Source organism: Schistocerca gregaria, chromosome 3 (assembly GCF_023897955.1).
Source record: "Schistocerca gregaria isolate iqSchGreg1 chromosome 3, iqSchGreg1.2, whole genome shotgun sequence".
Taxonomy (NCBI): Eukaryota; Metazoa; Arthropoda; class Insecta; order Orthoptera; family Acrididae; genus Schistocerca; species Schistocerca gregaria.
In genome coordinates, this window is record NC_064922.1 from 275,813,568 (window position 1) to 275,828,746 (window position 15,179).

Genomic DNA, 15,179 nt, shown 5'->3' on the forward strand with positions numbered 1-15,179 from the left:
CGTTCTCTGGTGCGGCAGAAGCGAGCGTTTGCAGGACATCTTTCAGTACGACACATCGTTGGTGCCTGTGTTGTACCAACAAGGGAACCTCCCCATCGCACCCCCTCTCACATTTAGTTGTAAGTTGGCACAGTGGATAGGCCTTGAAAAACTGAACACAGATTAATCGAGAAAACAGGAAGAAGTTGTGAGGAACCATAATAAGCTTAGTGCCTGTGTTTTGCGACCGCACCGCAAAACCGTGCGATTAGTAGACGGAAGGACGTGCCTCTCCAATGGGAACCGAAAACATTTGATGGCAAGGTCATAGGTCAACCGATTCCTCCACAGGAAAACACGTCTGATATATTCTATACGACACTGGTGACGACATGTGCGTCACATGACAGGAATATGTTGTCGACCCACCTAACTTGTACACTTGGCGAATGGGTAAAAAGATTTTTCTACCTTGCCCGATTTCGGTTTTCTTGTGGATGTGGTGATCACTCCCAAAAAAGTGATGAAAACATAAGAGTTTGTCACATAAACTGTAACAGACGAATGCACCAGTTTCACAGTCGGCGCAGTTACCTCGCATCGGACGGACGGACGGACAGAAAATAATTGTCTGAAAATAAAACAAAAAATACTTTTCACTCGAGGGAATACTTGAACCAAGGACCTCTCGTTCAGCAGCTGCTCAAGCTAAGCACGGGACCACGGCGCTTCTGAGCTCACACTATCATTGATGTTCCCTGTGTTGCGCATGGACTACTCAATTTGTATATTTTGCTTATTTTTTTCGTAGTTCCATACAACTTCTTCCTGTTTTCTCGATTGATCTGTGTTCAGCTTTTCAAGGTCTATCCACTGTGCCAACTTATAACTAAATCTGACGGGGGTGCGATGGGGAGGTTCCCTTGTAAGGGCGGCTCCAAGGGCCCGGGCTTGGTAGGCGGCACATGCGCTGTGTACGATATGCGGACCTACATAGCACGACGGTTTTCATCTTTGGTATTAGTTTTCAGCAGCATTCAGCAGCAGACGTGTCTCTCCTGCAGAGTGCAGATAAATGCATCATAGAAACAACGTGTCATGTTGGTTTTAGGATTCGACAGCAATCGCTAGGAGACTACCATGAATTATTACACCGGAGAAGCCTACTCAGCCACATGTCGTTGCTGTTCTTGGAAACTGCCTTCAAAAGTGGATATTGTCTTTGCGGTGTATCGTTTGCCGCCATGGCCGAAATTTTCCTGTTCTTCCCTGTGGCAGAGGATAGTGCAACGACGAAACTGCGTCGCGCCCCCTCCTACCCCATCGGGATTGTGGGATCCCCTTTGTCACCAAGCACACAATCGCCGTGGGTGAGGACGCCGTTAGAATGCCGGAAAGCCTCTGAGAGCCGACATCGAGACGGACATCTGCTCGGAGAGATGGTGACGAGTAGGGCATGGAGCATATCAGCGGCCCTCGATTCTCCAAACGGTCAGTTCGTCAGCTTACCTGATATAGCATCAGGATCGTACGTCGAAATATAGTGCACACCAACAGCCGCCAGTAAACATGGACATAATTTTGTCATAAAATACGATGGGAGAATACGAGGGGAAACTGAAAATTTACAGAAATACGAAAGATTATTTGTGTAAGTATGTAGGATGTTTCCGTGATTTTAGGCGCTGGTGGACTATCGGAAACGGATCAGTTTGGGATTGGGAAGCCAGAAATGACTAAGTCGCTTGTTACAGAGCCAACCGTGTCGCGGTGTAACTCTGTTGGCGGAATACGATAACCTACAATTTTTTGTGTTATGTTTTAAACTGATTTATTATGTAAGTAGTTCCTAAAATTGTGACGTAGGTAAGCAAGAGACTTTTGTAGGTGTACATAATGAACGCTGGAGACATAGAACTCCATTCCACTGTCAGTCCAAATGAAAAGAGCTGCGGTATTACGGTCCCAGTGGAATGACTTTTGTATCCAGTTATGGATTTAGCAGACAGGTCTTTTCAGTGCGAAGAACGAAATGGAAAATCTAAGGAACATGACGGGATATATTAGCACAATGATCCACATATGATACATACAAATCTCAACCTGCTTCTGGAAGTGTCCCAGTACTTAAGCGAAGTAGCACAACTTGTAACCAATACTTCGACCGGGGAGAACAATGTACTGCACTGGCTCCACACTTCCAAGAAGCAGCGCCATCCTATGTATGAGGAGCCTTCAGTCAGCATACAGTCAGTTGCCTTTGAGATACGTGTCGCGCTCATTACTGTATATAAAGTAATACGGGAACAATAGCTAACACAGATCATTCGCAGAAAATGCAAGTGTTTATTCTTGCTTACTTCAGGTCCTGTTGAGCCAAAGAATGCCGCAGAGGTGTGTTGTCGATCCGCATTTCCCTGCTTGTGCTCATTTCTCCGATAAAGCGTGTTTCACCAGAGCTGGAAAATAGTCGCAGTACAGTATCTGATCAAATGTGTGAGGACTGCTGTTAGTCGAAAGTGCTATGCGATGTGCGCAGAGTTCGCCTTTATGACGGCTTGAACTCTATTGTGGACATTTTCTATGAGATGTCTGCATGTCAGGAGAGAAATGGTAGCTCCTTCTTCCTCAAGAGTCGAAACCAGAGAAGACAGTCAACTTGGACACTGGGTCTGGAGCGTCCGCTCGACGATTCCCGCCCGTCAATACATGCGCTCTGGGAAGTATTGGTTTAGCTGGGGTTGTATCTCGTCGTTTTCAGTTTACAGTTACATCACCAACAGTCGTCTTGGGCACCTTTAGAAGGTTTGAAACGTCCCTAAAGTACACTACTGGCTATTAAAATTGCTACACCAAGAAGAAATGCAGATGATAAACGTTTATTTATTGGACACATGTATTATACTAGAACTGAAATGTGATTACATTTTCGCGTAATTTGGGTGCATAGATCCTGAGAAATCAGTACCCAGAACAACCACCTCTGGCCATAATAACAGCTTTGATACACCTGGGCATTGAGTCTGCCAGAGCTTGAATGGCGTGTACAGGTACAGCTGCCCATGCACCTTCAACACGATACCACAGTTCATGAAGAGTAGTGACTGGCGCATTGTGACGAGCCAGTTGCTCGGTCACCATTGACCAGACGTTTTCCATTGGTGAGAGATCTGGAGAATATGCTGGCCAGGGTAGCAGTCGAACATTTTCTGCATCCACAAAGGCCCGTACAGGACCTGCAACATGCGGTCCTGCATTATCCTGCTGAAATGTAAGGCTTTCGCAGGGATCGAATGAAGGGTAGAGCCACGGGTCGTAACACATCTGAAATGTAACGTTCACTGTTGAAAGCGCCGTCAATGCGAACAAGAGGTAACCGAGACGTGTAACCAATGGCAACCCATACCATCACGCCAAGTGATACGCCAGTATGGCGATGACGAATACACGCTTCCAATGTGCGTTCACCGCGATGTCGGCAAACACGTATGCGACCGTCATGATGCTGTAAACAGAACATGGACTCATCCGAAAAAATGACGTTTTGCCATTCGTGCACCTAGGTTCGTCGTTGAGTACACCATGGCAGACGCTCCTGTCTGTGATGCAACGTCAAGGGTAACTGCAGTCATGGTCTCCGAGCTGATAGTCCATGCTGCTGCAAACGTCGTCGAACTGTTAGTGCAGATGGTCGTTGTCTTGCAAATGTTTCCATCTGCTGACTCAGGGATCGAGACGTGCCTGCACGATCCGTTACAGCCATGCGTATAAGATCTCTAGACTGCTAGTGATACGAGGCATTTGGGATCCAGCACGGCGTTCCGTATTACCCTCCTGAACCCACCGATTCCATATTCTGCTAACAGTCATTGGATCTCGACCAACGCGAGCTGCAATGTTGCGGTACGATATACCGCAATCGCGATAGGCTACAATCTGAGCTTCATCAAAGTCGGAAACGTGATGGTACGCATTTCTCCTCCTTACACGAGGCATGACAACACCAGGCAACGCCGGTCAACTGGTGTTTGTGTATGAGAAATCGATTGGAAACTTTCCTCTAGTAGGTTTCGCCACCGGCACAAACCTTGTGCCGGCCGCGGTGGTCTCGCGGTTCTAGGCGCGCAGTCCGGAACCGTGCGACTGCTACGGTCGCAGGTTCGAATCCTGCGTCGGGCATGGATGTGTGTGATGTCCTTAGGTTCGTTAGATTTAAGTAGTTCTAAGTTCTAGGGGACTTATGACCACAGCAGTTGAATCCCATAGTGCTCAGAGCCATTTGAACCATTTGAACAAACCTTGTGTGAATGCTCTGAAAACCTAATCATTTACATATCACAGCATCTTCTTGCTGTCGGTTAAATTTAGCGTCTGTTGCACGTCATCTTCGTGGTGTAGCAATTTTAATGGCTAGTAGTGTATTTGTTACTCAGGTTACATTCAGTGGCTTGTCAACGTTCAAACTCATTGACCTTCACTGATCGACCGATTCTGCTGTTACTGCTTTTTTACTGACAGCACGATAGGGTAAAGAAGTGCGCTAATGTGGAATAATTTTGTGTTTGTTTAATTAATGCGCTTATGTTTGAATTATAATAGTGGCAACTGACAGAACAATTCGTCACGTACTTGCAAATATCGTAGTCAAAACACAAACCAAACTGTAACGTTAATTGCAGTAAATAGTATTTTGTAAATGCCCACTCGTTCAGCACTGGATACATAGTGGTCCGAACATGAACTACTCTAAACTATAAAACAAAACTAAACTAAACTTTCCCGAACAGTCCATTTACGCCCAACGGTATCGACCGGCCGCCGTGTCATCCTCAGCCCACAGGCGTGACTGGATGCGAGTATGCAGGTGGCATGTGGTCAGCACACGGCTCTCCTGGCCTATGTTGGGTAAGATACCGGAGCCGCTACTTCCCAATCAAGTAGCTGCTCGGTTTGCCTCACAAGGGCTGAGTGCACCCCGCTTTCCAACAGCGCTTCGCAGACCGGATGGTCACCCATCCAAGTGCTAGCCCAACCCGACAGCGCTTAACTTCGGTGATCTGACGGGAATCGTTGGTACCACTGCGGCAAGGTACACTCTAAACTATACATTACGAAATTTAATATCGACCAATTTAAGTTAATAGATGTTTGAAGTAGGTGAATATTATAAGACACAAACAAATTAAAATAGTATTCTGTTTCGATTTTGTCGTCACTTATAACATTAAAAAATCATATTTGAGTAGTTTAAATTAACTTTTTGATATGTTTAGCACTTCTCTTTCACATGATTCCCACAACTCAACTGCTTTTTTGGGTTCATTGTGATACACAAAGACAACTGAACGTTAGCAAGGAGCGAAAGGTACTGCATACTACGCCACAGTGTCGCTGTAGTAGCAGCTGCACTTTTATTAACAGATGTCGCCGTCATAAAGGGTAAACACATTAGTATTTCTCATAAGGCAAGTATTCCACAATATAGCACCTTACCCTGCTAGCCGTGTCCTGCTGGCAGGTCCGACTCTAATGTTATCTAGTGGTCAGTTCTGCAATACGCAGTGGCGACTGGAACTTTGGATCAGATATTGTGAAGAGGCGTCAACGCAAAACGCATCATAAATGATTGGTTAAGCCACATAAATCAGTTTCTCCCCCCACACCCCAACACCCCTTTCAACCATCTCCCACTTGACTGTACAACACACTCTCCAGAGTACTGGAAATTATCGCACTTGTTCTCTGTGCACGTACGTGGTTTCAAATTAATTGAGCCCCAGCTCACTTTGCACAGTTTTCTCATCACCACCTGAGTCACATGTTCCCTGAAACGTAGTTGGGAAGAACAGGTCTTCTTTAGTGGCCACCTCATTCACACCATCTGATTCTCAGACTCAGAACGTATCCTCTAGTGAAAACACGTTGAACGTTTCGTATACTAGACATCTATCAATAATGTTGAGTACACCTGACAAGAATTTTCTCTGTGTGAGTTAATCTAACAAAGAGTGGGTAATCTCTAACAATTGTTGTGAATACAGAATTTAGTGCGAATTGTGCTGATAAATACAGTTATTACTGAAATATGTTCACTTGGTTTGTTTTCATCAAAATACATTTGAAAATTTCCCGTTATAACTTATAACTATAGACTCAGGACCATGGTTCTATATCTCAGATTGCTACATTTCCCTTTCTCTACAAGAGTTTGTATCATCTTGACGGAAACACTCTGTGTACAAGTAAGCAACACAATACATCGAAAGACCTTAAAGCGAGGAAATCTAGCACAGAATTGAAAGAATGTGCCTCAAGCAAACCCTTTCAACTTAGATTAGCAAATATGAGATACTCCACTCATTCGTTTTCAGTCGTGCTAGAAAGCTAATATTATACATCTTGGAAAATAGTATACAAATCTTTTTATAGTGGTTGACAAAAAGTTATCCAAAAATCCCTTTTGTGAATACAAGTCTTGCCCCATAACATGTGGCTGTAGATCATAACGAAGTAAAAGTAAGCAAAGTACAAAGGCTTCTTGTTACACTCCCCGCGAGAGTTGAGATTATTCTTATAGCGTCATTCCGTGTCAAGTGGTCTAATTTAGAGACGTCCATCACGTAACCATCTCAGATGTTCCTCATACTGTTTTTACAGAGTTGCTAAACGGCCTTATCATTCACAAATTTTAGTACTTAATTCATAGAAGCCTCTTACGCGGTCGACGACATATCTCTTGGGGTATCTCAAGCCTTCTGAAGTGATTTATTTCATATAATAATTGAAGAGATTTATTTCATTTAATAATTGTGGCAAAGCTAATGAAATTGGTAAGATGGTTGAGCAGTGTGCGACGTGCACATTTTACACTGAAGTGACAAAAGACATGGGATAGCGAGAATCACACATACAGATTGTGTACACAATATATAAAAGGGCAGTGCATGGCGGAGATATCGTTTGTACTCAGGTGATTTATGTGTAAAGGTTACTGACGTAATTATGCCCTCACCATGGGAATTAACTGATTATGAACGCGGAATGGTAGTGGTAGTTAGAGGCATGGGGCATTCAGTTATGGAAATACTATAGGGAAAGCAATTTTCCGAGATTCACAGTGTCAAGAGCTTGCCGAAAATACCAGATTTCAGGCATTATTTCTCACCATGAACAACGCAGTGGCCGACAGTCTTCATTTAAGGACTGAGAGAAGTGGCGTTTGTGTAGAGTTGTCAGGGCTAACAAATAAGCAACGTTGCGTGAAATCACCGCAGAAAAATATGTGGGACGTACGACGAACTTAATAGTTAGGACAGTGCGCAAAATTTGAAGTTAATGGTCTACGGCAGCAGACGATCGACGCGAGTGCCTTCGCTAAGAGCACGAATCGCCTGCAGGGTCTCTGCTGAGCCCATCACCATGTAGGGTGGACCCTAGACGACTCTAAAATCGTCACCTGGTCAGATGAGTCCCGGTTTCTGTTGGTAAGAGCTGGTGGTAGGTGAGGGTGTGGCAGAGGCAACACGACGCCATGGACACAAGTTGTCAACAAGGCACTGTGCAAGCTTGTGGTCACTCCATAATAGAGTGGGTTGTGCTTGTGATTGCATAGAATGGACTGTGTGGTGGTTATGTTCGGCTATTTTGAGACCATTTACAGTAGTTCATGGGCTTCACGTTCCCATACAACGATAGAATTTTTATGGATGACAATGCGCCATGTCACCAGGCCACAATTGTTCGTGATTGGTTTTAAGAACATTCTGGACAATTCGAGTTAATGATTTGGGCACGCAGGTTGTCCTACATAAATCCTGTCGAAAAATTTATGGGACGTAATCGAGAGGTCAGTTCCCAGTTGTGGATGGCTATGGAGGTAGCATGGCTCAACCAAATGTTTGCGTGGGACTTTCAACGACTTGTTGAGTGCATGCCACGTCGAGTTACTGCACTAATCCTGGTGAAAGGAGGTCCGACACCATATTAGGAAGTTTCCCATGACTTCGTCACCTTGATGTATAGGTTTTATGTTATTAGATTCAAAATTTTTCCCGCAAGCGACACTCAAGATCTTTAAAATATTTTGTCACACATTTTCACGAAGTTTAACTAGCTTGATCGAACTGTTTTAGCAAGCTCTCATTCTGTGAAGTTGTTGTCTAGTCTTTTTCTTGGTAAAACCTGCAAGCTGCATCACTTTTGGGTTATAGCTCTGACACATATTGGCCCAAAGAAAAAATCCCTTGTACAATAACTGATTTTTTAAATCTCGTCTCAAAAGGAAGGCTTGAACCACTCTTCCCTTAACCATTCTTTGAAAGACCACTATTTTTTCCTCAGAAACACAGACTTCCACTATTGCTTCTTGGTCCTGAAGGTCTACAAATACCCAGTAAATTTTCCCATTCAAAACTCTAGTTCGGAACTTCATATTTTAAGATTACACCATTTCTCGGTAAACGGTAGTAACTGCAGGCAAAAATGCAATATGTCTGTCTCTCTCCTATCCTTAAATATTTTAATGCAGCTCCGTCTTCGATGAATTGCCTGTCATCCACCCCTTTGAACCGGCCAAATGGTAGTAGCCTCCCATCATATTACACTCCTGGAAATGGAAAAAAGAACACATTGACACCGGTGTGTCAGACCCACCATACTTGCTCCGGACACTGCGAGAGGGCTGTACAAGCAATGATCACACGCACGGCACAGCGGACACACCAGGAATCGCGGTGTTGGCCGTCGAATGGCGCTAGATGCGCAGCATTTGTGCACCACCGCCGTCAGTGTCAGCTAGTTTGCCGTGGCATACGGAGCTCCATCGCAGTCTTTAACACTGGTAGCATGCCGTGACAGCGTGGACGTGAACCGTATGTGCAGTTGACGGACTTTGAGCGAGGGCGTATAGTGGGCATGCGGGAGGCCGGGTGGACGTACCGCCGAATTGCTCAACACGTGGGGCGTGAGGTCTCCACAGTACATCGATGTTGTCGCCAGTGGTCGGCGGAAGGTGCACCTGCCCGTCGACCTGGGACCGGACCACAGCGACGCACGGATGCACGCCAACACCGTAGGATCCAACGCAGTGCCGTAGGGGACCGCACCGCCACTTCCCAGCAAATTAGGGACACTGTTGCTCCTGGGGTATCGGCGAGGACCATTCGCAACCGTCTCCATGAAGCTGGGCTACGGTCCCGCACACCGTTAGGCCGTCTTCCGCTCACGCCCCAACATAATGCAGCCCGCCTCCAGTGGTGTCGCGACAGGCGTGAATGGAGGGACGAATGGAGACGTGTCGTCTTCAGCGATGAGAGTCGCTTCTGCCTTGGTGCCAATGATGGTCGTATGCGAGTTTGGCGCCGTGCAGGTGAGCGCCACAATCAGGACTGCATACGACCGAGGCACACAGAGCCAACACCCGGCATCATGGTGTGGCGAGCGATCTCCTACACTGGCCGTACACCTCTGGTGATCATCGAGGGGACACTGAATAGTACACGGTACATCCAAACCGTCATCGAACCCATCGTTCTACCATTCCTAGACCGGCAAGGGAACTTGCTGTTCCAACAGGACAATGCACGTCCGCATGTATCATGTGCCACCCAACGTGCTCTAGAAGGTGTAAGTCAACTACCCTGGCCAGCAAGATCTCCGGATCTGTCCCCCATTGAGCATGTTTGGGACTGGATGAAGCGTCGTCTCACGCGGTCTGCACGTCCAGCACGAACGTTGGTCCAACTGAGGCGCCAGGTGGAAATGGCATGGCAAGCCGTTCCACAGGACTACATCCAGCATCTCTACGATCGTCTCCATGAGAGAATAGCAGCCTGCATTGCTGCGAAAGGTGAATATACACTGTACTAGTGCCGACATTGTGCATGCTCTGTTGCCTGTGTCTATGTGCCTGTGGTTCTGTCAGTGTGATCATGTGATGTATCTGACCCCAGGAATGTGTGAATAAAGTTTGCCCTTCCTGGGACAATGAATTCACGGTGTTCTTATTTCAATTTCCAAGAGTGTAGTATTCTAGCGGCACTCATACCGTGTTTCCTTTAACTGAACGTCTTGACGAAGCGCCCATGGTTTACGTCATTGACAAGTCTCAAAGTTCCAGGAAAAAATCAAAGTAACGCTTCGAAAAGTAAATCTTGTACGACATCAAACTGTCATGGTTTCTTCAAGTTTTCCAGCATGTTCATTACATCAGAAATACGATGTGGTTCTAATTTGTATAAGAACTTAGCAATATCCTGCACAAGCGACATCCAAGCTATCATCTTATTCATAGTGTTTTCATTAAAATTTGAAATCGAACGTAAGTGACTGAATATCGGAGCCAAGAAACACAACTTCTTTCAAAATAGACTCTGTGATCAAAAGTATACATACATACGTTTTTCATATTAGGTGCATTGTGCTGCCACCTATTGCCAGGTGCTCCATATGAGCGACCTCAGAAGTCATTAGACATCGAGAGACAGCAGAATGGGACTTCGAAGCTGGTCAGGTGACTGGGTGTCACTTGTGTGATACGTCTCTACGCGAAATTTCCACACTCGTTAACATTCCTAGGTCCACTGTTTTCGATATGATAGTGAAGTGGAAACGTGAATGGACACGTACAGCACAAAAGCGTGCAGGCCGACCTCGTCTGTTGACTGACTGAAACTGCTGACAGTCGAAGAGGGTCGTAATGTGTAATTAGGCAGACAGCTATCCAGATCATCGCACAGCAATTCCGAACTGCTTCAGGATCCACTACAAATACTATGACAGTTAGGCGGGAGGTAAGAAAACTAGGATTTCATGGTCGAGCGTCTGCTCATAAGCCACACATCGCGCCGGTAAATGCCAAACGATGCTCGCTTGTGTACGGAGGGTAAACATTGGACGACTGAACAGTGGGAAATTGTTGTGTGGAGTGACGAATCACGGTATACAATGTGATGATCCGATGGCAGAGTGTGGGTATGGCGAATGCCCAGTGAAGGTGATCTGTCAGCGTGTGTAGTGCCACACTGAGCAGTAAAATTAAGAGACGGTGGTGTTACGGTGTGGTCTTGTTTTTCATGGAGTTGTAAGTCATTTTCAGCTACGTGTCCGGATACTTTTGATCACATAGTGTATGAATGCGTGGTGTCTATTCTTTCGGACATGTCCTAAAGAACGGACACGAGGCAGAATCCGCAGCTGTGATACATTACACGTAAATTGAAGGTGAAGAGGAGAAGAACGGAAAGGAGAATGAGACGATTACTGCTGCCAGCTGCAGCGGGACGGTGGGTGTGCACAAATACTTCCTGTGAGAATCCCAGAGTAAAACGAACTTGGAGGAAATGGACAGGGACTTCGGATAGGTGGCGCTCCATCGTAATGTGAATCGACCATGATGTGCGCCGAGATAGGGCATGTAGTTGCGAGAACGTGTGTCCCGCATGGCGAAGTGGTTAACGCACATGCCTAGTAAGCAAGAGACGACTGGTCCGGTACACATTTTCACTCGTCGCCGCTGATTCCGCGTAATGTCCCGATGCAGCTGACCGCAGTGATGCTCTCCCTTTCCTTTCCTTTCGTTCGCTCTCCATCATCAGTTTTCATACAATACCAGTAGGAATAGTTATTCTGTTTAGATTGCGGATGGTAAATAGCATAATGTTATCGCAGCCGGCCGGTCCCTCGCACCTTGCTGTTCATGAAGATGAACTGCATCTGCAGCAGAGTGAGCAGCATGCGCGCGGCGGGCGTGACGGCCTGCAGCACGTTGGCGCAGTCGGTGTCGTCGTTCAGCTCGAAGAACTGGCCGAACTCCAGCCCCGAGTACACCATGCTGCCGATGCCGAACGCTGTGGACAGGAGCAGCAGCTCATCAGTGTCTGCGTGTCAGATGCAGTCAGAATTTCGCTGAGGCAAACGCCCACCATAACACTAGCAAAGCGGTAATAACTAGTCAAGACTACAGTCTCACAAATGGGAAAGCTATATTACTATATAAAGGCAATTCGTAATTTAATGCTCTTACCAGAAATCTCGATATATACTTGACAGACTTACTACAGATTTCTATACGATACTCTAATAAACTTTCGGAGAGACATAGTCTACAATTTTTCTTTTCATTTGCAGAGGTATTCAGAAAAGTATAGACACTCTTTGATAGTCAGTATTAATGGAACAAAATGACATACCGTTACATTTCTTGCACGGGGGAAAGGTTGCTTTATGTGTACAAAGTGACCCCCATTAACAGCCACCTACGTCGACGATGCTGAACTGTTGACCAAACAACGGGTGTCATTGTTGCCGGAGTGATACGCCTCGATGTTTTCTCGTAGCTCGTTCAGCGTACCTGGCTTCTACTGATACACTCCATTTTTCAAGGTCCGCCCATATGTGGAAGTTGAGAGGTGTATGGTCTGGATAACGTGGTAGGTACTCAGCAGCTCCTCTTCCACCTATCCATCGTCCAGGACATTTTCATCCAAGTAGGCACTGACGTCTCTGTGGTAATAAGGCGAAGCGCCATCTCGTTGTAGGTAGGCTCTTTCATTTCCAAACACTTCTCGGATGGCAGGTAAAATCTATGTTTGCAATATAAGAAGATACACCTCACCAGTTACGCTACCTTCCAAGAAGATCAAACCGTGCGATGACAGACCATACAACACATTAACACCCAGCAGACTAACATGTTTGTCCACTTGAACGTCAGGATTTCCAGGAACCTAGTTCACGCAGTTGTCGTAGTTTACACTACCGTTCAGTTTGAATTGCTCCTTGTTGGGCGATATAACTATCCCCCAAAATCCGTTCGTTCTCTCGAATTATGCCTTCAGACCACTCGCAGTACTCCATCCTTCGATCTGCGTCGTCCTCGTTCACAGCGTGCACTGATCTTGGAAAGTACACTTTCCAGTTTGCAGTCTTCAGAATTCGTTGTACGCTTGATCGGCTTACCTTGCTTTCCCATGCAACATGCTTCACAGATTTTTGAAGCGACCTAGTAAAATGTTGCAACAGAGCAGAGCTGGAAGGTGGACTTGTTGATATTTTTGGTACGCCAGACATTTCCTTAAGTACATCATGAACAGTACCGTCGGCTTCAATTTTATCCTGAATACGATAAATTGTTGTACCAGTTTTTAGTGGGGTACTCTAAACATTACGCCGTTGCCGTTGTACCTCCATCATGTTTTCGTACTTCCAGTACGGCCTTGCGTTGCTCAAAGGACAATCTTACTTCATTCATTGCTCTGTTGTCATGTACTGAAAAATGTGCGCCAAGATCTTTTGAGAAAACAATGGACCACGCTATTACCCAAAATTGCAGCATATCTCATTTTGCTCCAAAGCTGTTAACTATCAAAGAGAGTGTACATTTTTCTTGACCCCTCTGTATATGATATATAAATATATATTTAAAATCTATATTATAATAAGACAAGTGAATGATTAACTTTGTTACCAAAAATAACAAAAGTTTTTTACCGCTTCCCTTTAACTTCATTTAACTGTATTTCACATTGGCATTCTTTGCCATCCTTATGCTATATTTCTCTTCAAAAATAAGAAATAACTATATCAGGTGTTATGGGTGTAAACGCAGATATTTCTCTTGGTGAATGAGGACGGGGTAGTGAACATTACATCAATATTGATGACATTTGCGGATGAATAATTATAGATATTACAAGCTGTAACGGGGTGTAAACGCAGATATTTCTCTTGGTGAATGAGGACGGGGTAGTCAACATTACATCAATATTGATGACATTTGCGGATGAATAATTATAGATATTACAAGCTGTAACGTTTTAGGTCAGTTAGTATCTCCAAGTACATATGATAAGCCAAAACCAGCAATACTTATTTTCCCCTAGGTAGCAGTTCACGTTTTGAAGCGTAGATCTGTGGACGCAAAATGGTTAGCCTATACTGACACGTATAGTCCACTTAGTGGTGCGATTGTGACTATGCAGAAAACATCAGATACTAAATTACGCGATGTGTTTGGGTCAGTCTGTTAAATGTAGAGAAAAAACAACTAACACACTGACGTGTGTGTGTATTTCGGTACCACACATAAAAATATCTACACTGATACCTGTTATATGATATGTACATTGACAGGAAAATTCGCAACACCAACAAAATAATTGAGTAGGGTAATGAAATTTCGGGATTATGTTTGTCTAGTTAACATATCTGAGCGATTAACATAGTAAGATCATAGATTAATGTAAGTGAGAGATGAGCTATGGAAAATGTGAACAGTACAGTAATAACTGGTGTAATGGCCAAAATGTTGAATACAAGCATGCAAACCTGCATTTAATTGTGTTATGTTGAGGTACCGTGGAAGTAGTTCGATGCCTGTTGCACTTGGTCGATCAATACAGAGACGGTCAGTCCTGGTTATGGATGACGCAGGAGTTGTCTTCCGATGATGACCCATATGTGCTCGAATGGAGACAGATCTGGTGATCGAGTAGTCCAAGACAACATGTCAACACTCTAGAGAGCATGTTGAACTACAACAACGGTATGTGGGCGAGCATTATCCTGTTGGAAAACACCCAATGGACTGCTGTTCTCGAATGGCAGATCGAGTCACTGGATTAACTTACAAATTTGCAGTGAGTGTGCGTGAGAAAACTGCGAGAGTGCTTCTTCTGTCATACGAAATCGGACCCCAGACCATAACACGAGGTGTAGTTCCAATGTATCTAGCATGCAGCCAGGTTGGTTACAGATCCTCAAATGGCCTCCTTCTAACCAACACAGTGCCATCACTTTCACCGAGGCAGAACCAGCTTTCATCAGAAAAGACAACTGACCTCCACCCTGTCATCCAATCAGCTCTCGCCTGACACCACTGAAGTCTCAAATGCCAGTGTTTTGGGGACAGAGGAATGCGCGCTACATGGCGTCTAGCTAGGACCTGTCCTTGAAGTAACCGATTTGTAACAGTTCGTTGTGCCAGTGAAACGCCAACTGCTCCTCAAATTTCTGCTGTAGATGCAGGACGATGCGCTAGAGCTGCACGCCTAAGACGATTGTCTCCACTCTGGGTAATGGCTGTCCACAGCCCGATCTTCTTGCCTCCGTACATTCTTGCGACCATCGCCGCCAGAAATCATGTATAATGGCTACATTATCGCCACGTCTTTCTGTAATATCGCAAAAGGAACATTCTGATT

General features: G+C 45.2%; 1 protein-coding gene across 2 annotated transcripts in view; it reads right to left on the reverse strand.

The window, feature by feature from the left end:
• Positions 1 to 15,179, reverse strand: part of LOC126355827 (proton channel OtopLc-like) — a 254,516-nt gene that overhangs the window by 49,048 nt on the left and 190,289 nt on the right. For both annotated transcript variants that reach the window (XM_050006273.1, XM_050006274.1), the window contains one exon: positions 11,665 to 11,825. In XM_050006273.1, the coding sequence (XP_049862230.1) occupies positions 11,665 to 11,825 (161 nt within the window). The remainder of the gene's footprint in view (positions 1 to 11,664; positions 11,826 to 15,179) is intronic.